Here is a 25974-nt window from a genome sequence, read left to right as displayed (position 1 = left end):
GAAATATGTGTCCAACAAAATTGAAATCCATGTGTACAAATCTTCAAAATGCCAATCTGGTCAATTTTTTGAGTTATGAATCCTTTATCGAATATTATCGATCGCCAGGGATTTTTTTAAGTGTATAGATTACCTGGAATTTATTATTGAAAGTGTGCCTCTACTGCGACAATTACTTTACATCAAATATACATTTTTCTAATTTAAATTATGCAATAGACGTCTTCGACAAGAACATCCAAAAATGCTTGGCTACCTGTTACCTGAATCTATATATACAGTCTCCCACAGGAGTTTCTCCAGAGATCCCGGGAACTTGAGGCAAATAAGTAATTTCTTATAATAAATCATTTATTTATTTATTTATTAACGTAAAATCAATGTTACAGAATTGAGCTTAGATATAAGTGACAATAATAAGAATAATAATATTTCTTTAGGGCAGTTTATAGATTTAATAATAATAATAATAATAATGTCTTTATTAAAATTTACAATTGGTAAATTCTAAATGGCGAAGTTGAAGCTTACTTCCTAGCTTAACCATACAAATCAACTTGAGGTTAGATATTACAAAAAATTTCAAAATGTATCTTAAATAATTACATAGTTACAAAATATTAAGTTCTAACTGCCTATATGCACAACCGATTAACATTACAACGTTTGATAACCACACAGACTTATGAAATTTACAATAAGTTAAAGAATAGATATTTAACAACACTCTAGGCTAACAGAGATCAGTAATATAACTGCTTATTTTTCGTTTAAATATATTTTAAATCAGGAGGAATTTTATTATATTGCAGATGAATACAGTAACTAAAGCTCCTCTCAAATAAAACAGTTTTATGAAGAGGAGGTGTAATAAAATGCTTATTTCTTAAGTCCAAAACATGAGCGTCATATCTAAAATTAATTTTCTGATAAAGGTAATTAGGACATTTTTTAAAGACAATTTTATTAAAGAGAATAAGACTATGTAGTAACCTCCTTTCACTCATATTTAGCCATCTCATCAAGCGTAACTCACTACTCACACCTCCATTAATTAGCCTTACACAACAATTTTGAATGTACTGTATTCTTTTTATATCACTTATAAAAAGGCAGGGACCATACAAAACATCACAGTAAGTGAAATGGGACAATACAAGACTGTCACATAAAACTTTTTTTAGTTCCTTATTAAGGAGCTGCCTCTGACTATAAAGTAGCTTAAGGTTAATAAAAGCTTTTTTAATACATTGATCAATATGCTCAGTGAACCTCAACTTGACATCTAATAAAACTCCAAGATTCCTAGCCACATTACTACAATTTATTAGTTGACCATTCAATTTAATCTGAACAAATTTCTCATATGTGTCTCTGGAATGCAACCTACCAAAAAGAAGAACCTTACATTTACATGGCTTTAAACTCAAACAATGATTTTCCGATGCCTTTGCTAGCATGTTAAGGTCTAGTCATGTTACTAGGAATAATGTAAATTTACAAACCTGAAATCACTTATATATATTGTCGCAGGTACAGGATGGTCCGCAAATTACATCTCTCAAAATTTTTAATCATCTCCCATGTAGAACAAAGAGAGAACTAAGACTTTTCCAAGTTTTAAGATAGCTCTTAGGACCATATGCTAGCTGACTATCCTTTTTACTCCTTGACAGAATTTTTTAACTGTAGATTTATTGACTAAATTTGTTTCCTTTCATATTTTTGTAATTTTATACTATTTTTATTAGCATTGTAGTTTTTTATTGACAATTCCTATACGTTGTTATGATGTCGATGGAAATAAACGATTTGATCCCTATATAATTCAATCTACAAATATATCGATAGAGAGAAAATTGAATAAAAGAGTCTTACTCAAATGCTTGGAAGTCTTTCCTCATTTATTTCAGGCAGTTGAGTTTATTAAACTATATGACTGAGGGAGAGAGAGAAAAGTGAATAAGACAGTCTAATTGAAATGCTTGGAAGTCTTTCCTTATTTATTCCAGGCAATTGAGTGCATTCAACCATATGACAGAGACAGAGGCAGAAAAGTTGAAGAAAACTACCTATTTTTATATTATATGCGTAGTATGTTATATTCGTTTGGATATGGGATTCAGCATGTCATGTCGCGTCGTTTTTTGTCGAAAATCGTCGAAAAATGTCGGGAGATGTATCGGTCGCGTGGCGAGGGAACGGAAGAAAGTAAAACCCAGCCATCGAGGGTACCCTTTTAAAAAAATTTATTGAATCGTATTTAATTGGTGTTGAAGTGGTTTTCTGAAGATTTTCTACAGGTTAGTAAATTTAAAACTTATTAGTTTGTTTTTTTTTATTGGCAATGTGTACATATATTTTTATTAATGTTTATAAATTTAATATTTTGCGTGAATAGGTGGAAATAACTTATGCATGTATTTATCTAAAATTGTTTCATGCTGAAGAGAAAATTAATATTTAAAGTGATCGACTGAGATGATTTTTTTTTTTAATTATTTGTGTGTTTCAAAAGTAAGCTAGAGCCTTGTTGAATCTAACTAACATTTAGATCCTGACTGGGTGAATATTCAGACGTAAATCATACCACAGATAAATAAATATAAATGTTTCGCGAATTTCTCCGTCTATCTGTGATAATACCTAGAATATTGACTCAACTATTCAACTCATAGCTGGGTAGCCTCCCGTATGGGATCTCAGTACTTTCTAGTGATGGCTGGATAACTAACCCAACTCTCTTCAGTTTTAAATGAATAGTATGTATAAGGAATTAGACAGGAATAGTACATAAAATATCTATTTTTTTTTTGTAACCAAAGGCAGAACTTATTACTCAGCATGATTCGATTTTTAAGGATTTGAGATCGAGGGTTTCTCTGCCGTGCTCTTTCCCCTCGTGAATTCCAGGCCGAGTACGGCATTATTTTTTTAAATAAATAAACTAAGTAGGTGTATTATCAAGACTGCATTTTCTTTAATACCGTCCTAATAATTCAAGTTTCCCTAATTTTGCCTGGTCAAGCGCATCCGAGGTAAGTAAAAGAGAGAGTGATTCTGTTACAAAACACAACGTAGGGAGGGTATTGGCTTCTTATTTATTTATTTTTTCTCGTTCGATCTTTTCTTATTTATTAAAAAAAAAATTATCTCATCCATCTTTTATGGACGAACCTGGGTTTGTTATACTACAAAGTGAATAAAAGAGTCTATCTCAAATGCTTGAAAGTCTTTCCTTATTTATTCCAGGCAGTTGAGTGCATTCAACCATATGGCAGAGAGAGAGAGAAGAGTGAATAAAAGAGTCTAACTCAAATTCTTGAAAGTCTTTCCTTATTTATTCTAGGCAGTTGAGTGTATTCAACCATATGACAGAGAGAGAAAATTGAATAAAAGAGTGTAACTGAAATGCTTGGAAGAATTTTTTCTTATTTATTCCAGGCAGTTGAGTGCATTCAACCATATGACAGAGAAGCAGAAAAGTGAATAAAAGAATCTAACTCAAATTCTTGAAAGGGATTTTCTTCATTTATTCCAGGCAGTTGAATGTATTCAACTATATGACATTGAGAGAGAGAGACAGAGAAGAGTGAATAAAAAAGTCTAACTAAAATGCTTGGAAGTCTTTCCTTATTTATTCCAGGCAGTTGAGTGTATTCAACCGTATGACAAAGAAAGAGACAGAGATAAAATTGAATAAAAGAGTCTAAATCAAATTCTTGGAAGAGTCTCTCTTTATTTATTCCAGGCACTTGAGTGCATTCAACCATAAGAGAGAGAGAGAGAGAGGATGAGTGAATAAAAGAGTCTAACTCAAATACTTGGAAGTCTTTCTTTATTTATTCCAGGCAGTTGAGTGCATTCAACTATATGAGAGAGAGGGAAAAAGAGTAAATAAAAGATTTTATCTCAAATGTTTGGAAGTCTTTCCTTATTTATTCCACGCAGATGAGTGTATTCAACTATATAACAGAGAGAGAGAGAGAAAATTGAATGAAAGAGTCTAACTCAAATACTTAAAAGAGTCTTTCTTTATTTATTCCAGGCAGTTGAGTGCATTCAACCATATGACAGAGAGAGAGAGAGAGAGAAGAGTGAATAAAAGAGTCCAACTCAAATACTTGGAAGTTTTTTCTTATTTGTTCCACGCAGTTGAGTGTATTCAACTAAATGACAGAGAGAGATAGAGAGACAGTGAGAGAGAGAGAGAGAGAAAGAGAGAGAGAGTGAGAAGAGTGAATAAAAGAGTCCATCTCAAATACTTGGAAGTCTTTCTTTATTTATTCCAGGCAGTTGAGTGCATTCAACTATATGAGAGAGAGGGAAAAAGAGTAAATAAAAGATTTTATCTCAAATGTTTGGAAGTCTTTCCTTATTTATTCCACGCAGTTGAGTGTATTCAACTATATAACAGAGAGAGAGAGAGAGAAAATTGAATGAAAGAGTCTAACTCAAATACTTAAAAGAGTCTTTCTTTATTTATTCCAGGCAGTTGAGTGCATTCAACTATATGAGAGAGAGGGAAAAAGAGTAAATAAAAGATTTTATCTCAAATGTTTGGAAGTCTTTCCTTATTTATTCCACGCAGTTGAGTGTATTCAACTATATAACAGAGAGAGAGAGAGAGAAAATTGAATGAAAGAGTCTAACTCAAATACTTAAAAGAGTCTTTCTTTATTTATTCCAGGCAGTTGAGTGCATTCAACTATATGAGAGAGAGGGAAAAAGAGTAAATAAAAGATTTTATCTCAAATGTTTGGAAGTCTTTCCTTATTTATTCCACGCAGTTGAGTGTATTCAACTATATAACAGAGAGAGAGAGAGAGAAAATTGAATGAAAGAGTCTAACTCAAATACTTAAAAGAGTCTTTCTTTATTTATTCCAGGCAGTTGAGTGCATTCAACCATATGACAGAGAGAGAGAGAGAGAAAAGTGAATAAAAGAGTCCAACTCAAATACTTGGAAGTTTTTTCTTATTTGTTCCATGCAGTTGAGTGTATTCAACTAAATGACAGAGAGAGATAGAGAGACAGTGAGAGAGAAAGAGAGAAAGAGTGAGAAGAGTGAATAAAAGAGTCCATCTCAAATGCTTCGAAGTCTTTCCTTATTTATTCCAAGCAGATGAGTGTATTTAACCATATGAAAGAGAGAGAGAGAAATAGAAGAGTGAATAAGACAGTCTAATTCAAATACTTGGAAGTCTTCATTTATTCCAGGCAGTTGAGTGTTATTAACTAAATGACAGAGAGAGAGAGAGCGAGAGAGAGAGAGAGAGAGAGAGAGAGAGAGAGAGAGAGAGAGAGAGAGAGAGAGAGAGAGAGAGAGAGAGAGAGAGAGAGAGAGAGAGGGAGAGTGAATAAAAGAGTCTAACTCAAATGCTTGGAAGTCTTTCCTTATTTATTCCAGGCAATTGAGTGCATTCAACCATATCACAGAAAGAGAGAGAGAAGAGTGAATAAAAGAGTTCAACTCAAATACTTGGAAGTCTTTCTTTATTTATTCCAAGCAGTTGAGTGTTGTTTTCAACCAAATGACAGAGAGAGAGCGAGAGAGAGAGGGAGGGAGAGAGAGAGTGAGAGAAGAATAAATAAAAGAGTCTATCTTAAATGCTTGGAAGTCTTTCTTTATTTATTCCAGGCAGTTGAGTGTATTCAACTAAATGACAGAGAGAAAGAGAGTGAATAAAAGAGTCTAACTCTAATTGTTAGAAGTTTTTCCTTATTTATTCCAAACAGATGAGTGTATTTAACCATATGAAAGAGAGAGAAAGAAATAGAAGAGTGAATAAGACAGTCTAATTCAAATACTTGGAAGTCTTTTCATTTATTCCAGGCAGTTGAGTGCATTCAACCATATGACAGAGAGAGAGAAGAGTGAATAAAACAGTCTAACTCAAATACTTGGAAGTCTTTTCTTATTTATTCCAGGCAGTTGAATGTATTCAACTATATAACAGAGAGAGACAGAGAGAGAAAATTAAATGAAAGAGTTTAACTCAAATATTTGGAAGAATCTTTCTTTATTTATTCCAGGTAGTTGAGTGCATTCAACCATATGAGAGAGAGAGAGAAGAAGAATGAATAAAAGAGTCTAACTGAAATTCTTGAAAGTTTTTCCTTATTTGTTCCACGCAGTTGAGTGTATTCAACTATATGACAGAGAGAGAGAAAAAACAGAAATACTTGGAAGTCTTTTTTTACTTATTCCAGGCAGTTGAATGTATTCAACTATATGACATTGAAAGAGAGAGAGAGAAAAAAGTATAGAGGAGAGTTTAAATGAAATGCTGGAAAGGGTCTTTCTTTATTTATTCCAGGCAGCTGCGTGCATTCAACCCCATATGACAGAGAGAGAGAGAAAACAAAAATATTTAGAAGTCTTTCCTTATTTCTTCCAGACAATTGAGTACATTTGACCATATGACAGAGACAGAAAAGTAAATAAAAGAGTCTAACTCAAATACTTGAAAGTTTTTCCTTATTTATTCCAAGCAGTTGAGTGCATTCAACCATATGATAGAAAGAGACAGAGAGAGAGAGAAAAGAGTGAATAAAAGTTTCTAACTCCAATGCTTGGAAATCTTTAATTATTTATTGCAGACAATCAAGTGCATTCAACCATATGACGGAGAAAGAAAGAAGAATGAGTCCACTCAACTAATTAAAATAATTTTTTTTCAATCCAGATAGTTAAATATATTCAACTATTCAAATAAATTTAATAAAAAAATCAATTAATGAATTACGCTATTCCATTATGTAAAAAGAAGTCTGTTTTTTTAGATGTCGTTGGTCATCTTCCTGAAGTTTCGCTCTATGCAAGGTAGACAACACACAATAATTACACATTACGTCTTAATAAGCGGGGCCAACGAGGTATAAAACTACAGACCTAAGTAATTTTTTCTACCATTTAATTAGGGCATACTTTTAGCGAAAATGGTGAAGATACTTTACCTGATATGAGCCACGTCCATTGGGTTAACCTAAAAAAGAAAAAGGGATAGGAAATTGTTGTCAGGAATAAGAAACGTCCTTTAATATGAGTTATAGAAAATATCTTTATTTCTGAAAGGCATATAATATCGACCCCAAAGTGGGGTGGACATATCGATTCACAGAGAATTAATATTTTTTATATCTTTGTACAAATTTAACTAATAGAAAGGATTTTATGTACAAAAGGTGAAACAGAACGTCGAAAAAAGGCCACTTTAGGGAGTTTATCTCTTCCTTTTTTTTATATATATAACAATAATAATCATTATAACATCGTATAATATGGAACACTTTTTTTTATACAAAATTAAACTGAAATCATTTTATAACTGTGCCCGATGAGGAAACGGGGAGGGAGCTTGGGGTAGTAAATGTTATATGACTAAATAACAAATATACAACTTTAAAAAATAAATAAAAGCGAACCGCCGTGCTTACGAAAACTAATTTTTTTTGTTAGTTTTTTTTTTTGGTGTATTTTTTCTTATAAACAACTTATTTACGATCGAATAAAATAAAAGTACATTATTAGTTGAATTAAATAAACATGGGAAAATATACAGTGTAGGAGAAAATAAACGAGGCAGATTAATCAATGTAAATTTGATATTTTAAAACAAAAATCTTAATTCAACATCGGTTATTTGATACAAATAATCAGGGAATAATTGAGCGACATAATATTTTTTTTTGGTTTTCCTTATGTACAAATTTCAGGAATGCCAACTTAATAATAAGCGTATATAGGGTAACCCGAGGAGGCTTCCGCCATAGTTCTCTCAAATATGTATTACCTTAAATAAATAATTATTATTATATTTCATTGATTACTGGTCAAGTCATTGAAGGGTAATGTGCAGTTTAAATGATATTTGAGAAGCGAATAAGGCACAGTTTAACCCTTCACAGTAATGAAGTTTGAATAGTTATTTAAGGGTTGAAAATTGTCCAGAAAAGCCTCCTCAGTTGAGAAACTCGTGGCGAAAAGTCTCACTTTCCTACCCCATATTATATAAAACAGCAAACTCAACTTAATAACATTTTTTTGGCAGCCAGAGATTAATAATAAGTAACGAATTTTTTTTTTATTTATAGACTCTTGATCTAACATTTTCACTTTATTAGGGTAGGGCACTTTACGATATATAGAGGGGGGTTCTATTATAACTTTTAGATATTTACCGTTACGACTAGTAGTAATTCTTGGGTCGAGGGTCAGAGAAAAAGCCTTGGAATTGGGTTAAAAGTATGTTGGAGGGTGATTGAAAAGTAGTCCAGTGAAGTAACACGAAGAGTTCTTATCAATTTTTTAGTTAGTACGTCAATAGTGCTTGCACCAAAAAAAAAAAAAGTTTATATAAATTTGGCGCTTGAAAAGTCCAAAAATTGACTGGGAATTGATTTTTTTTCTGTGCTAATGTTGATAAACAAACTATAGTAAAGTATTGTTTCCAAAAATGTATGTAGCAAGTCAATGGTGCAAACTGTCCTCTCCATTATACCAAAAAGCCATCGACGTTTTGACAAATAGAGCATCAAGTAAAAAAATTTTCTTTTATGTTACAATATCGATAAATGAATTTCTTTTATAAGAGATACATTTATCGATTATTCCTAAAGAATCCCTTGAAGATGAAATTCAGTTTGTACTTAAATGAGTGCACTGTCGAAACTGTATTTTTTTTTAATGGTAAAACATCGTGAATAATAGGGATCCAAATCCATTTTTTTTTCCAAATGTCTCCTTCTTATTTAAAACAATTCACCTTATGTTGTTCTTTAAGGAGAAAAATGGTCCGTTGTCCTATTATCATTTTATACCAAAAGATGGCGATAGTTTTGCCTAACAAGGATGTCAAAAGAGAAAATATTCCAAATAAAAATGGAGCAACTTTGATAACGCATCAATTTTACTGTTAATTAATAATGGAACATGTTCAGGAGACCATTTTTATTCTCAAACTTATTGTTAATGTTTGTATATTGACAAGTTACAAGATCTATATGTAGAAACCTCATAATTTAAAGGATTTTTTGAAATTTCATTTTAGGAATCTGGGTTTCATGGTTTATATCTTCTAGACAATGACAATTATTTTTTGTGTCTTTAAAGTCGAAGAATTAATTATTAATATAGATCAGTTTTACAAGACATAAAAAAAAATTAGTCTACAAACTAGAAATAGATTGGAAAATTATGCCAAGGAGTAAAATGCCTGGAAGATCATTTCACTCCAAGTCTGAAATAAAATAAAAAATTAATTCAAATTGCACGAATATATATAAAAAACATCAAAATCTTGGAAGAAAATGAAAAATTAGAATTAGAAAAATACAATTATTTAAAGAGAATAATAATTTTCCTTTTCTTCAATTCAAAGAAAGAAAATAACAAAATTATTTGAAGACCACAGGGGAAAAACGATCCAAGTCCAAAATTGTAAAATTTTTGATTATTCGCTATTTTTATACCCTTTCCCTGGTACTTTAACGTGCCATTAATATTCTTCAGAATACCGATCGTAGTCCACTAAAATCAGCGATATAAGTTTGGTACACCACATATGTAAATAGCTCCGCACATCATCTATTACATCTGTGGGTACACTTTGGAATAACGATCCAAGTACGCCCGAACTCGACAAAGAACGGTCGTAGACATTACTATCAGTTGGAAGTGACAAATATTACAGGTATGTGCTTTTAAAACTTCATTTGAAAAAAAATTAATGATATGACACAAAACATGATTTATTTATTCACTGTACATGGTATAAATGAAAACTAGGTTATTTAAAAAATGTCGGATTTTAATAACTATTCAAAATGACCATCCAAAAGGAAAAAAGCCCAATTTTTGTATTAGTAGTGACAATACATCTTGCAACAATTAATATTTGTTCTTCAAATTAATTGTGGACATATAAGTAAGGTCTTTAAGATAACTCCATAGGAAATAATGTAAAACACTTGAATCCCGAGATCTAGACTTGATCTAACCCATCTAGAATCTACAGCATATTCTGTTCTCTTTAAGAGGATTTTTGATGTTTTTTATTTTGGTGGGGTATTTAGTGAACAAATACTTACTTACAATACTTAATCTCACCGCCTGTTGGCGCTAATATCGTAAGCGATAGTGTGAAAGTGGGCACGTCTGCGGATTTTAGCAAATCAGTCAGTGATTCGATTCTTATTTTTTGAAATAATAAGTGATTCTTCCCCTTCGATGTCCACCGACAAAAAATCGTTTAACGAGTTTCACGTCGGTTTTTCGGTCGCCCGCAACGTAATACAGACACGGCAATAGATTGTGGACAAAGTCCACAATGTGTCCGCTTAAATCGTTTAAGATTCGTTAGCATTTTAGTCGTTATTGTTGTATCGTCCTAAGAGGTTGTTGGCGTTGTGTATTGTTTGTTTTACTATCTTGAAATGTCGGAAGAAAGTAATAGTAGTGACAGTGATATACCTTTAAGTGTTTTGAAAAACAATAAAAAAAAGACTAAAGCTTGGACGTGTAAGTGATGCGGCAAAATTTTTGAGAAATCATACTTATGAGACGGGTAATGAATGCATGCGGCTGCAAAAGATTTCGTTGTTTTCAGGTTATATCCGCTGAAAAATCATTCAAAACTTTAATAGCTTAGAAATAGTCGAAACAGCCATTTATGCGGAATAATCGGGATTAAGAATGTTAGTAGAAGAAGACCTAGACAAAACGAGAACACAGCAAGTCTTAGAGATAACTCGTATACGTTTAAAGTAAGAATTAAACTAGATTGCGAGGCATGATGGAAGATATTGAGGTATGTCAAAAAGCTTTTATATCGTTACACGGGATTACCAATCGCCGTATTATGACTATGAAAGACTACCTAAAGAAAGACGGTTATTGTTTTGCTGATATGAGGGGGAAACATCAGAATCGCCCTCACCGATTGAGCTCTCAGTTAATCGAAAATGTGCGTAACCACATAAAATCTTTTAAAAGTAGGAAGTCACATTATAGCCTTAAAAAATCATCAAAGATCTACCTCCCTGAAGAGCTCAACGTTAAGAAAATGCACAAAATTTACGGCGACAAATTCCCCAATAAGTTATGAAGCATACAGACAAATTTTCGTCAAAGATTTTAATATTAGTTTCGGGTATCCTCGCTCCGATACGTGTAGTGTATGTGATGAACACATCGTTAAAATGAAGTCACTACAAGAGAAACTAAAGAACAGTATCGAAAACGAGGCACGGTTGCAATTACAAAATGAAATTAAAGGTTTGAAAAATGAAAATAAATTGCATAAACTTAAAGCAGCTACTTTCTATACTAAAAAAGGACTATTGCCAAGAAAGGTGCTGATGAAGTCGCGTCTTTATTACATGATTTTTGCCATAATATTCTAGGACAAACTGTGAGATGTTTGGAAATCTTTTGCGACTCATGCGCAGGCCAAAATAAGAATTACACTATTATACGCCTCTTACATCATATGGTCCATAAAGAAGGTAGGTTTGATAAAATCAAAATTACATTTCCAATTCGGGGGCACTCGTACTTAGAGTGCGATAAAGACTTTGCTCTCATCAAACAGAAAACAAGAGCTGAAGTTCCATCCCAATGGGTCGAGGTTTTTAAAAGTGCTAGGGTTAAACCAATGCTATTTAATGTTATTAATGTACTACAGACATTTTCCATGCATGGACAAAATTTCTAACCCCTCAATATAAAAAAACCTGTCAATTTCCAACAAGGCCAATAAAAGAACTAATAATAAGCCATCAACATCCACGAACAATTCAAATGCGTGAAAGTTACAATGGAGCTATGTCAAGTTTTGTTCTAATACCCCCAAGGCCATAGCGACTGCAACACCGGGCAAACTTTACAATGGCCTCATTCTTATTGCCAAGTTGAAGTATGACCAATTGCAGGAACTTAAGAAGTTTGTATTTGAAACGTCACAAACCTACTACACTAATTTGCCTTATCATGCTAATAATAGGACTGTAGATGATGCAGATATGGTAAGTGAAAGCGATGAAGTTATATTTTCTACTAATAATAAGGTAATTTCTTTTTCAGCAAAAGTAACTATGTAACCAATATCTATTATAATGTCCGTGCCAAACATTACGAGCTACTTCGGAATGAAGGTAAGCTACAACGGTCAAATATTAAGGTCCTTAGTAATGTTGTATTCTTGTTATAGCGGCGTTCAAACCTAATTCTTGTGGACTTGGATCGTTTCTCGGTACACCGAAGAGAAGGAATCTTCAATTATTTTTTTTCCCAAAATTCTGTTTATTTTTTTATGATTTTTAGTAGTTCCTAAGTATTGCCCATGTTAATGACTTCTAATAAAAAAATAGTACAAAACGATTTATTTTTTGTTGTTTTGCATGGAAGTCTTCAAACTTTTAAATTCGTTTTTTCAAAAATATGACTTGTGTCATGTTATGTTCTTCCCCTGTAGTCTTTATTTGCAATAATAGAAATCTTAGAAAATTGACTCAAAATGTCTGAAATAAAATTAAGACCGCTTGGAAAATATGATGTAAAAAAACTGGAATAGAATTGAAAAATTAATTAAAGCTCCTGGAATAAATAAAAAAATTATTCCCAATTCTGGACATATATGATAAAATAAAAGTGACAGAAATTTTAGATTAAAGTTTACATTTTCCAGCGATTTAAATTATGATTTTTTTTCAGGCTTTTGGTAATTTGACCAAAGGAGGGAAAAAAGTAAACTCAAAGTCCAAGTCTCATAAATAGAATTAATCTCATAAATATGAATTTATGAGACTTGGACTTTGAGTTTACTTTTTTCCCTCCTTTGGCCATATACTTAAGTCTCTTTGAGAGTAATGGATGATTATTTTGAATTTTGGTAATTTGTTATGACATAGATTTGCAGTACCACATTTTTCATCGCATTTCTGATTTTTGACGTCGTATTTTTTAGGCAATAGAAATATTTTTTCAATTAAACAATCCAGAAATTTGGCTTTATATTTTGGTTTTTAAATAATTATTCACTTTTTACAGGTATTAAAAATAATTTTTCTTTTAATTTAGCATATTGAAAATATGAGAAAATAAAAGAAATATTTTCAATGTCTGCCTGGAAGAGATAAAAATTTATTTCAAAAGTGTAAATTAGATTAAAAATTAGTAAGAATTCCAGCAATACATTTAAAATTCATACAAAACTCCGGAATAAAAGTAAGAATGACTTTAAGTGACGGAAAGACATGAAGAATTATTTCCAATTCCTGGACCACATAAAATATACGTCAAATGCCTGGAAGATAAAAACAAAGGTAGACTTCATAAATTGTATATCACTTATAAAAACGAAAGAGTCACACAAAAATCAATATACAGGGTGTCCATTTAATATCGCGGTGCTCAATTGCGGCTAAAGCGTGAAACGGAAAAAAAACTTTAATGAAGAGTTAGAGGAACCACTTTTTAAAATTAGTTTGGTTGATACAGGGTGCCTTAAAAAAAGCGTGATATATGCTTATACATATTTATTAAACTTTATACTGGATAGGCCCCACTGAATGGCCTCCTATGTCACCGGAATTAACGCTTCTGGATTTCTTCTTGTAGGGAAGTCTGTAAATCCAAGCAAGATATGGTGAAGCGCATACAAGAGTTTTTCAGACGTCTACTACGCTTCGTGCAGTTAAAAATTTTTTCGCACGTATGGCTGATTTGTGTTTAGAGCAAAACGGTAAACATTTTGAGCAATTTTTGTGATAGAACTTATTTATAATGTTTTAAATTAATTTTTAAAGTGTTATATTAAAAAGAATTAAAAGGCAAACGAAGTGAAACTGAACTGTGGGAATAATTTCAACAAAGACAACAGATTTCTATTATAGAAACCGTCTAACAAATGCATCTAACAAGCAATAAGAGAGTTGGTCAATAATAAACGATATTCGTAATAAAAAACAATTTTCCTTACGCATTAATGAAAGTGAATTATCTCCGAACTTATTAAATGAATTCTATTGTTCTAATTCTGACTAAAATATATCTGATCTTCTGATCCTCTTCTGTCGAATTTTACAACACTTAAAAGATAATTTTTCTTCATTCCCATAGACTTGACAGAACTAAAACAAGCCATATTGGACATGAAAACCACATTTCGAATATCTTAGCCCAAGCAATTAATATTTCTTGGGAGTCGGGTATTTTTTCACGTTTCCATGGTCCTTTCCAATTTATCCAAAATTGTCGAAAATGCTAGTTAAAACTAGGACGACTTCTTTTCCTAATTCAAACACTTTTTCAAATCTTTTGCTTTATGTTAGAATGTTAATATTGGAAAACAGAGATTGTTTTTAAAAAGTATAATTAGCAAATTAGTGGTACATAAGTCCTCTCCGTAACCGACGTGCTAACAAATAGAGAACCAAATTATTATTAGTCTCTCAAAGATAAAATTCAATTCGTGCTTCAAGGGTTCAAACCATAGACGTTCTGATAAATAGAGAACAAAATAAATTTTTGCCTTATATTCATTCGCTCCTTACTGTTCAACCATCCTGTATAAATTCACTTGAAGTGAATAATAATTGGCGAAGAAGGTTGGTCAATTAAAAAAAAAAACATAATTTTAGGTTAAAATTGTATGAATAACATGCCTAATCCCAAGACCATTTTCTCTCTGACTCCTGACCTTGATTCAATTAGAAAAAGAAAAACAATCACCGCTCCTTAATAGCAGTAAATACCGTTCAAATCAGAATAAAAGAAGAAATTCAATTAAAAAAAAAAAAAAAAAGAAAACAAAAAATCAATAATAATATTAATAATAATAATAATAATAATAATAATAATAAAAACAAAATACTAATCTACGATACAGTATGGCAGAATCCTCAGGGCGTCCCCGTGATAACTGGGTGTGTCGATGCACTCGTACCACTCCCTGAACACTTCCAACTGTCCCCCCCCGGTTGCTGTCCGATCACCGTCGTCACCGTTCGTATCACTATTCGCGTTTATCACACCGATTTCTTGTTTGTCACTAACGAGCGACGACCGGTTGCCGCCGTTCACTTTCCGATCCTCCTCCTCCTCCTTTATCACATTGTGCGGCTCCTTCACCATCGGATCACCTTCTGAAACCAATTTATTTTTGTTAGGATTATTCAATCAATCAAGTATGAAGTATACAATAATGAAGAAAAATATTACAAAATGATTAATTTCGATTTACCAGTGAATAAACAATAGTCACAGAAGTAGTAGTAGTATACTACTTATACACTACCATTCAAAAGTATTTGCCCACATATGACTGTTTTAAAGTTATTAAAAGAAATGGTTTATTTATAACAAAATGAATATAAACAATACATTTTTCAATTAATTAAATTTAAGAAAATCAAATTTTGGATTCATCTACATGTCCGCCTCGATTTTTTTTTAATAACAGCTTCACAGAGTTTCGGTAGTCTTCTAATTAATTTGTCCAAAGTTTCCTTGTGCCACTCTTTTTGGATGATCCTCCATAAGTCTTCTTTTGATGTGGGGCATGATTTTCGCACTTGTCTATCCAGTTCATCCCACAGTAATTCAATAGGATTGAGGTCCGGTGATTGTGGGGGCCATACCATAACTTTCAGAAGATGTTGCCTTTGTAATTGATGACCTAAATATTGCTTGCACAATTTCGACGTGTGCTTGGGGTCATTGTCATGTTGAAAGATGAAGATTTCCCCAATTATTCGAGTACCAGAAGGAAGTACATTGTCACCTAAAATTGTTTTGTAACCCTCTTTTCGAAGAATTCCCTCTATTCTATTTAGATCGCCCACTGCAGATCCTCCGAAACAACCCCACACCATCACCGAACCACCACCGTGTTTAACTGAGGCCACCTTCGCCTCTTCGTTCCAAAAACCTCGAATTTCGACTCGTCACTCCAGAGAACTTTCTTCCAGTCATTAATGGTCCATTCTTTGTGTGATTTCTTCTTATTAACATCCTTCAGTAGCGGTTTTGATACAGCTAAACGTCCTTTAAGACGAGCATTATAAAGTCGCCGTTTTACTGTCGAAACACTGACCGCTTTTTTACGCTCCTTGTTGATTTTTGCTGTGATTTCAGGGGGCGGTAAGGCGTCTATTGCGTTTGCTTGTAATTATAATATTTAAATCTTCCTTTGAACTTGTTGCCTTTGGCTTTCCCGATCGAGGTTTATTGCTAATAGTCCCTTCTCTGGTGAATTTTTATTTTTGTACAAATTTAAAAAGAAGATGGGTTTAAAAGTAGACGTACTGGCGAAATGTTTTTATCAAGAAATAAAATTTGAAGAGTACAGGGAAAAAACGTGCAAAGTCAGTATTTTATAAAAATTAAGATAATACGTTTATGTGTTTCCTTTCAAAGAATATTTTTTCATATAAGCAATTAATACCGGCAAGAAACGCACTGTGTCACTGGATATTTGCAGTTTTTAAATAACTATGCAGGGAAAGAACGTGCAATGTCATCGCGATACTAGATAAAAACGTGTTAAGTCAGGAAAAAACGTGTTGGGTTGAGAAAATTATATTGTTTTTTTAAGCTCGTAGGTCAGTCTGCCGATTATTTTAACTGAGTGAACATGGCGAGTGACACTAGTGGTGACGAATTAGATAAAAAAATATGTGGACTATCTAAAAAACATAAAATAACTGGTCGTATGTCTGATGTTTCAAAAAAAATACGCTTACAGAGTCATGAAGTAGGGCCAGACTGTCATTGTAAGCGATTTCAGTGCTTTGAAAAAGTTTTACCTAATGAATGGGCTAAAATGATTAAACATTTTAATGAGTTAGGTTCTTGGGACGAACAAAGTGCCTATCTGTGTGGCCTTATTCTCTAAGTCCTGTTTTCCAACGAAGAAATCGTCGCCCAGAAGAAGAAAGTCACTTCCGGCAGGCTAGTTACTTTTATAAGGTAAGAGTGCTACGTAATGAAGGAACAGTCGACATTCCAGTATGCCTTAAAGCATTTTGTTCACTTCATGGAATTACACGAAGAAGAGTTCAGACTATTCACACTTCACTTCTAGTCAAAGGAGTTGCTCCTAAGGACAACAGGGGGAAACAATCCTATAAACATCGTGCACTTAAAGAAGATATAAAAAACTGTGTTATTTCTCATATTCGTTCGTTTAAGGGTAGGTCTAGTCATTATAGCAATAAAAAGTCAAAGAAAATTTACTTACCTGAAGATTTGAACATTCGCAAAATGCACTCAATGTATAAATTAAAACATCCAGATAAATCTGTGTCTTACGAAACTTACAGAACTATTTTTTCGACTGATTTTAATATCAGTTTTGGATATCCCCGCTCTGACACCTGTTCCAAGTGCGATGAATTCAATGCTAGATTAAAGTCGCTAAATTTAAGGCTTACCCAAAACATCATTTTGGAAATAAAAGAGTTCCTAAATCGCAAAATAAGAAAGCTTACATTAGAGAAAGAACTTCATAAGAAAAAAACAGAAGCCTTTTATGCTAGGAAGAGACAAGCTCGACTTCAAAGTAGGAAATCAATAGAGATAGAAGCGGTGGCCATGGACTACCAAAAAAACTTACCAGTCCCGAACATAACGACTAATGACGTCTATTATAAGCGTCAATTATCTTTTTATTCTTTTATTCAGGAAGAAGTAGCTAAGAAGGGTTCTAATGAGGTATGTTCTTTTTTAGAAGATTATGTTACTCATCATCTTCCTAGTAGCGTTAAGATTTTAATAATTTTTTGCGACTCTTGTGGAGGACAAAATAAGAATTTTACAGTGTTTCGCTATTTGCACTACCTGGTCCACCAAAAAAAGAGGTTTCAAACTATCAAAGTTGTATTTCCGATTAGGGGCCACTCATTTATGGAGTGTGACAAAAATATGGGTATAATTAACTGCAAATCCAAGACCGAACTACCTTCAGACTGGGTTCGGGTTTTCAAGGAAGCTAGAGTTAAACCAACACCTTATAAAATAGAAGAAGTTAACGACAGCCTTATAAGAGACTGGAGTGCATTTTTGTCTCCTTTGTATGTAAAGAAGTGTCCGTTTTTGAGTCGACCAATAAGAGAGTTGGAAGTCACTGTGAATCATCCAAGAATGATTCTTCATCGTGAAACCTATAATGGATCTTGGACTACTTCCATCGTAACTAAACCAGTCTCCAAACTCATACGAGGCCCACCTTTATCTGAAAAGGAGTTTCACTGACCACCACGAGCTTATAATGGTAAGTTTGTTTTGTAATTCCTTTAAATAATAGTGTTTTTGTTAATAAAATATTTTTTTAGGTAAAATTCCTATTTCAAGAGAAAAATACAAAGATCTACAGCAACTGAAAAAATTTTGTAACGAGAGCACGTTTTCCTTTTACGACAATCTTCCTGTACTACCCGCAAAGAAAATCCCTAAAATGAACAGAAGAGAAAAGCCCGTTAAAACAACAAAAAATAAGCGCTAAACACCAATATAGTAAATACGGTAACATTTAAAACAAAGTGACTTTGCACGTTTTTTTCCTGTTTTTTTTGTACTTTGGTTGGTTTTGTAATAAAATTTAAAAAACTAATTGATATTTTTTAATTTCATTACATAATTTAAAAAGCTAGTATACGGTAAAATAATTGTTTCCAAAATCAAAATTTTAAAAAAATTATTAAAAAATTTGTAGCGTTTTCTTTGCACGTTTTTTCCCTGTGGTCTTCATTTGGTTGCAGCGAAACTTTCTTTGCCAAAATCAAGAAACGCAGAATAAATTGGAACCAAGTACAGCATATAAACAAAAAAAAAATTATTTGAAGAAGTAAGACATTTTTATCAGTTCTACTTTCTACCTTATTTAAATCAATTAAGCATAACCCGAGATATGATAGTTATCCATTTGACAGTGTCGAGAAAAAACTGGCAGACTTTACGTGTAGGCTGTATCAGTGTTCTTAATATGACCACTTTATTAAACAGTTTTGCCAACGTCTTACCTTCCGAAACGCTGTACTTCTTGAACGAATCGAATGGTTTCACATCCTTATCTAAACGTTCGTAAATATTAGGCACTACGTTGGCGTACAGACCGTCCTCGTTGGTAAAGGCTTCCGGTCGCGGGGTCCCCAAACTCCAATTACCGTTAATATTCGGCAGAAACGACTCGTGTAACCTACAAAAACTTATTTATTACAACTGTTAATTATTAATTATTTATTACCCTAAAGGACTTATTGATTACAAAAAAAGTACAAGGTTGGTCAAAAGTCTCGAACTTATATTAAGATTAAACGCTTTTAAAATGTATATGCTTAACCCTAGCCGTCCCAAATAAATAATATTTTTTTGAATCCCAGAACCGGGTCAAAATTGACTTTTTTTTTTGCAAAATTTTCGGTAAGGCGAGGGTTAAAAACAGCAACTGTAAAGGAGTATCTCTAACCTATCCGTAGTGAGCATGTGTTAAAGTTGCCATTTTTAAGAATGCACATTTTACATGCTGTCAATCAGGTCTGATTATACTTTTAAGGGCGAAACACGTGTAACTAACTCTTAAATTTCATCATATTTTTAGGCTTGACTGCAATTTACAAACTAAAACTAAGCAACGTGAAGGTGGAGTGCTAATACTAGTGCGTAATAAATTTATAGCTATAAGCAAATAAAATCTGAAGTACTTCATGTTGAGCACATTTTTGTATGTACAAGTAGCCCATGGACCTTTAACATATATATTCGGTGGTATTTATATTTTTCCAAATTTGACAGAAGACACATACCTTGCCCACTGCTCTACGGTTGAGTCCATTGCAAATGGTAATCCTGAGATCCCTATATTTCTATTTGGAGACTACAATATACCACTGGCAACATGGGACTATTCAGTGGAGGAAGACCTCTTAGTTCGATATGCACAAAACTACCCAGCCAGAGTATTGTGTGAATAATTTTCTTATTTAAATTTAAGGTAATCAAACATAATACCTAATAATCAGTTCAACAAGCATGAGACACTTTACTCCCAAACAATTACCATCATGTAGCAATTACTTGTGATATTTCTTATAATGAGAGGATTGGAGGCAATTAGATTATAACACTATTTATTTTGATTTCCGCAATGCTGATTTTTTAGGGTTAAATAATTTTTTTTTCTTTTGTTGACTGGAATAATATTTTTTACTTTTCAAATATTGATGTCCCGGTAAATAATTTCTATGAAGTTATTCCAAATGCCATATCAATCTATGTACCAAAAAGCTCGGATGCTGTTATAACCCGGTGTTATCGTAATCTAGGCGACCCAAATAAGACGCTGGTATACTCAGTTTGATTTCGAAAAAAATCAATTTTTGGTGAAAAAATTCGATACGGGGGGGTATACCCGAAAAATGAAAAATTCCAAACTTTGAAGGTCGATATCTCGGCTTCTATGGGAGCTATCTGGAAAATTCCAACGGTTTTGTCTTAGTTTCGTCACTCTGAATCCAACGAGACCATCCACAAGGTCGTAGCTCTTATAATAGCTGAGATATGGCATTTTTGATGCCCATTTTTGGCCTCAAAAACGGACGTCGAAAACGACTTTTTCAGGATTTTCAAAGTGCTCTCATTCCCTTAGTTCTGCTCGGATCCTGTTATAACCCGGTGTTTTCGTAATTTAGGTGACCCAAATAAGACGCTGGTACACTTAGTTTGATTTCGAAAAAAATCAATTTTTGGTGAAAAAATTCGATACGGGGGGGTATACCCGAAAAATGAAAAAACCCAAACTTTGAAGGTCGATATCTCGGCTTCTATGGGAGCTATCTGGAAAATTCCAACGGTTTTGTCTTAGTTTCGTCATTCCAAATCCAACGAGACCATCCGCAAGGTCGTAGCTCTTACGATAGCCGAGATATGGCATTTTTGATGCCCATTTTTGGCCTCAAAAACGGACGTCGAAAACGACTTTTTCAGGATTTTCAAAGTGCTCTCATTCCCTTAGTTCTGCTCGGATCCTGTTATAACCCGGTGTTTTCGTAATCTAGGTGACCCAAATAAGACGCTGGTATACTCAGTTTGATTTCGAAAAAAATCAATTTTTGGTGAAAAAATTCGATACGGGGGGGTATACCCGAAAAATGAAAAAACCCAAACTTTGAAGGTCGATATCTCGGCTTCTATGGGAGCTATCTGGAAAATTCCAATGGTTTTGTCTTAGTTTCGTCATTCCAAATCCAACGAGACCATCCGCAAGGTCGTAGCTCTTATAATAGCTGAGATATGGCATTTTTGATGCCCATTTTTGGCCTCAAAAACGGACGTCGAAAACGACTTTTTCAGGATTTTCAAAGTGCTCTCATTCCCTTAGTTCTGCTCGGATCCTGTTATAACCCGGTGTTTTCGTAATCTAGGTGACCCAAATAAGACGCTGGTACACTTAGTTTGATTTCGAAAAAAATCAATTTTTGGTGAAAAAATTCGATACGGGGGGGTATACCCGAAAAATGAAAAAACCCAAACTTTGAAGGTCCATATCTCGGCTTCTATGGGAGCTATCGGTAAAATTCCAACGGTTTTGTCTTAGTTTCGTCATTCTGAATCCAACGAGACCATCCGCAAAGTCGTAGCTCATACGATAGCCGAGATATGGCATTTTTGATGCCCATTTTTGGCCTCAAAAACGGACGTCGAAAACGACTTTTTCAGGATTTTCAAAGTGCTCTCATTCCCTTAGTTCTGCTCGGATCCTGTTATAACCCGGTGTTTTCGTAATTTAGGTGACCCAAATAAGACGCTGGTACACTTAGTTTGATTTCGAAAAAAATCAATTTTTGGTGAAAAAATTCGATACGGGGGGGTATACCCGAAAAATGAAAAAACCCAAACTTTGAAGGTCGATATCTCGGCTTCTATGGGAGCTATCTGGAAAATTCCAACGGTTTTGTCTTAGTTTCGTCATTCCAAATCCAACGAGACCATCCGCAAGGTCGTAGCTCTTACGATAGCCGAGATATGGCATTTTTGATGCCCATTTTTGGCCTCAAAAACGGACGTCGAAAACGACTTTTTCAGGATTTTCAAAGTGCTCTCATTCCCTTAGTTCTGCTCGGATCCTGTTATAACCCGGTGTTTTCGTAATCTAGGTGACCCAAATAAGACGCTGGTATACTCAGTTTGATTTCGAAAAAAATCAATTTTTGGTGAAAAAATTCGATACGGGGGGGTATACCCGAAAAATGAAAAAACCCAAACTTTGAAGGTCGATATCTCGGCTTCTATGGGAGCTATCGGCAAAATTCCAACGGTTTTGTCTTAGTTTCGTCACTCTAAATCCAACGAGACCATCCGCAAGGTCGTAGCTCTTACGATAGCCGAGATATGGCATTTTTGATGCCCATTTTTGGCCTCAAAAACGGACGTCGAAAACGACTTTTTCAGGATTTTCAAAGTGCTCTCATTCCCTTAGTTCTGCTCGGATCCTGTTATAACCCGGTGTTTTCGTAATTTAGGTGACCCAAATAAGACGCTGGTACACTTAGTTTGATTTCGAAAAAAATCAATTTTTGGTGAAAAAATTCGATACGGGGGGGTATACCCGAAAAATGAAAAAACCCAAACTTTGAAGGTCGATATCTCGGCTTCTATGGGAGCTATCTGGAAAATTCCAACGGTTTTGTCTTAGTTTCGTCATTCCAAATCCAACGAGACCATCCGCAAGGTCGTAGCTCTTACGATAGCCGAGATATGGCATTTTTGATGCCCATTTTTGGCCTCAAAAACGGACGTCGAAAACGACTTTTTCAGGATTTTCAAAGTGCTCTCATTCCCTTAGTTCTGCTCGGATCCTGTTATAACCCGGTGTTTTCGTAATCTAGGTGACCCAAATAAGACGCTGGTATACTCAGTTTGATTTCGAAAAAAATCAATTTTTGGTGAAAAAATTCGATACGGGGGGGTATACCCGAAAAATGAAAAAACCCAAACTTTGAAGGTCGATATCTCGGCTTCTATGGGAGCTATCGGCAAAATTCCAACGGTTTTGTCTTAGTTTCGTCACTCTAAATCCAACGAGACCATCCGCAAGGTCGTAGCTCTTACGATAGCCGAGATATGGCATTTTTGATGCCCATTTTTGGCCTCAAAAACGGACGTCGAAAACGACTTTTTCAGGATTTTCAAAGTGCTCTCATTCCCTTAGTTCTGCTCGGATCCTGTTATAACCCGGTGTTTTCGTAATTTAGGTGACCCAAATAAGACGCTGGTACACTTAGTTTGATTTCGAAAAAAATCAATTTTTGGTGAAAAAATTCGATACGGGGGGGTATACCCGAAAAATGAAAAAACCCAAACTTTGAAGGTCGATATCTCGGCTTCTATGGGAGCTATCTGGAAAATTCCAACGGTTTTGTCTTAGTTTCGTCATTCCAAATCCAACGAGACCATCCGCAAGGTCGTAGCTCTTACGATAGCCGAGATATGGCATTTTTGATGCCCATTTTTGGCCTCAAAAACGGACGTCGAAAACGACTTTTTCAGGATTTTCAAAGTGCTCTCATTCCCTTAGTTCTGCTCGGATCCTGTTATAACCCGGTGTTTTCGTAATCTAGGTGACCCAAATAAGACGCTGGTATACTCAGTTTGATTTCGAAAAAAATCAATTTTTGGTGAAAAAATTCGATACGGGGGGGTATACCCGAAAAATGAAAAAACCCAAACTTTGAAGGTCGATATCTCGGCTTCTATGGGAGCTATCGGCAAAATTCCAACGGTTTTGTCTTAGTTTCGTCACTCTAAATCCAACGAGACCATCCGCAAGGTCGTAGCTCTTACGATAGCCGAGATATGGCATTTTTGATGCCCATTTTTGGCCTCAAAAACGGACGTCGAAAACGACTTTTTCAGGATTTTCAAAGTGCTCTCATTCCCTTAGTTCTGCTCGGATCCTGTTATAACCCGGTGTTTTCGTAATCTAGGTGACCCAAATAAGACGCTGGTATACTCAGTTTGATTTCGAAAAAAATCAATTTTTGGTGAAAAAATTCGATACGGGGGGGTATACCCGAAAAATGAAAAATTCCAAACTTTGAAGGTCCATATCTCGGCTTCTATGGGAGCTATCTGGAAAATTCCAACGGTTTTGTCTTAGTTTCGTCATTCTAAATCCAACGAGACCATCCGCAAGGTCGTAGCTCTTACGATAGCCGAGATATGGCATTTTTGATGCCCATTTTTGGCCTCAAAAACGGACGTCGAAAACGACTTTTTAATTATAGAAACCTTCAAGGTTCCCCCTGTTGATTTTCTCCAGAATTAAAGAGGCTTATTTTAGCTAAAAATAGTGCTCCTGCAAATTTTAAACTTGCCCAAATGGCTGCTGACTATATTTTGTTTACAAATATTCGATCACAATGCAAAACACTAACTGATCAATGTTATAGATCATATATTTCAACCATAAATCAGGGCCATTGAATCTGACTCCAAACAGTTTTGGAATCATATTAACTCATTAAAAAAAAAGTCATGGCATTCCAACTGCTATCAATTTTAATGGCATCTCAGCTGAATCAAGTAAATACATAGCAAACTTATTTGCTAACCACTTCTCTAGCGTCTATCACTCTAATGAGATAGATCTAGGCAACTTTAATTTCACAGTAAATATTTCTGTTGACATTCCATTTATTCAGTTTAAACTTGCTGAGGTATTTGATTCTGTAAATGGCCTTAAGGATAAACTAAGTTACGGACCGGATAATATTCCTACATATTTTCTCAAAAGATGTGTTTTAAGTTTAACAAAACACCTTTGCATACCCTTTTTAATTTGTCACTTTGACTACAAACTTTTCCTGATAAATGGTTCGGTGATAGCTTTATAATCCCTGTTTACAAGAATGGTTACAGAGATAATATAAACAATTATAGACCTGCCTGCTATTCCTAAACCTTTTGAGTTCATACTTAACAAACATCTTACTTGGCATTGCAAAAATCTCCTGGTCAATGAGCAAAATGGGTTTAGACATTGTAATTTCACCTCTACAAATCTAACATTGTATCATGACTGCATTGTTGAGGCATTTGGGGATGGATATCAGGTGGATTGCATCTATACAGATTTCTTCAAGGCGTTTGACTTTGTCATAAAATGTTATGGTTTCCCTGAGTGGCTTCTTTTTTAGTTAAAAAGTTACCTAAGCCAGAGAATTCAGTTTGTTTTTATTAGGGGTTCACTCTCAATTCCAATTTCGGTAACATCAGGGGTCCCACAGGGTTCCCATGTGGGTCCTCTACTTTTTAACTTATTTATTAATGATATTCTTGGCATTTTAAAATACTGCCTGTTTTTTATATTTGCCGATGATATGAACTATACTTACAAATTTCAAATTTATCTAATTGCTATAGAATCCAAGAGGATCTTAATTAACTGTATAAGTGGTCACTATCTAATGGCTTGCATCTCAATAAAGGCTTTTGACTATCATATTAATACAACGTTTCTTTCGAGGGTGACAGAAATTTTGGTATACTGTTTGACAATTCTTTGGACATTTATTCCCCACATTAATTATCTGTTAAATAAAGCCTCTCGCGTTCTTGGTTTTATTACAAGGAATTCTCGTGATTTTTCTGTCTCTACATTTAGTTCTGTACTCTTGTTCGCAGTATTTTATCTTACTGTTCTGTAGTACGGTGCCCCTATTTAATTTAAACCACATTCATAGCCATGAAAGAGTTCAAAATAGGTTTCTCAGAACCTGTGCTTGGAGGCTAAATTTGCCAAATTTATCTGTAACGGACGTTAAATTTAATTTAATTTCACTTGAGAATTATAGGACCAGTTCTGATTTACTTTTTTTCTATAAACTTCTTAATGGTAGTATTAATTGTCCTGAATTATTAAGACTTTTGTAAATTTTAGATACAATACCAGATATCTATCTTAGAGAGATAAC

General features: G+C 34.0%; 1 protein-coding gene across 2 annotated transcripts in view; it reads right to left on the bottom strand.

Moving 5' to 3' along the window:
* Positions 1-14814: 14814 nt before the first annotated feature.
* LOC126742718 (mediator of RNA polymerase II transcription subunit 26-like) overlaps positions 14815-25974 on the bottom strand; it is a 39358-nt gene continuing 28198 nt past the window's right edge. The window contains exons 9-10 of one of the 2 annotated variants that reach the window (XM_050449503.1): positions 19024-19199; positions 14815-15144 (exon numbers count right to left, since the gene is read on the bottom strand). In XM_050449503.1, coding sequence (XP_050305460.1) covers positions 14876-15144; positions 19024-19199 — 445 coding nt within the window. In that variant the 3' untranslated portion in view covers positions 14815-14875. Of the gene's footprint in view, positions 15148-19023; positions 19200-25974 lie in introns of both variants that reach the window. The other variant, XM_050449502.1, reaches the window with a different exon arrangement.

Source organism: Anthonomus grandis, chromosome 12 (assembly GCF_022605725.1).
Source record: "Anthonomus grandis grandis chromosome 12, icAntGran1.3, whole genome shotgun sequence".
Classification (NCBI taxonomy): Eukaryota; Metazoa; Arthropoda; class Insecta; order Coleoptera; family Curculionidae; genus Anthonomus; species Anthonomus grandis.
This window is presented reverse-complemented; position numbering and strand designations above follow the sequence as displayed.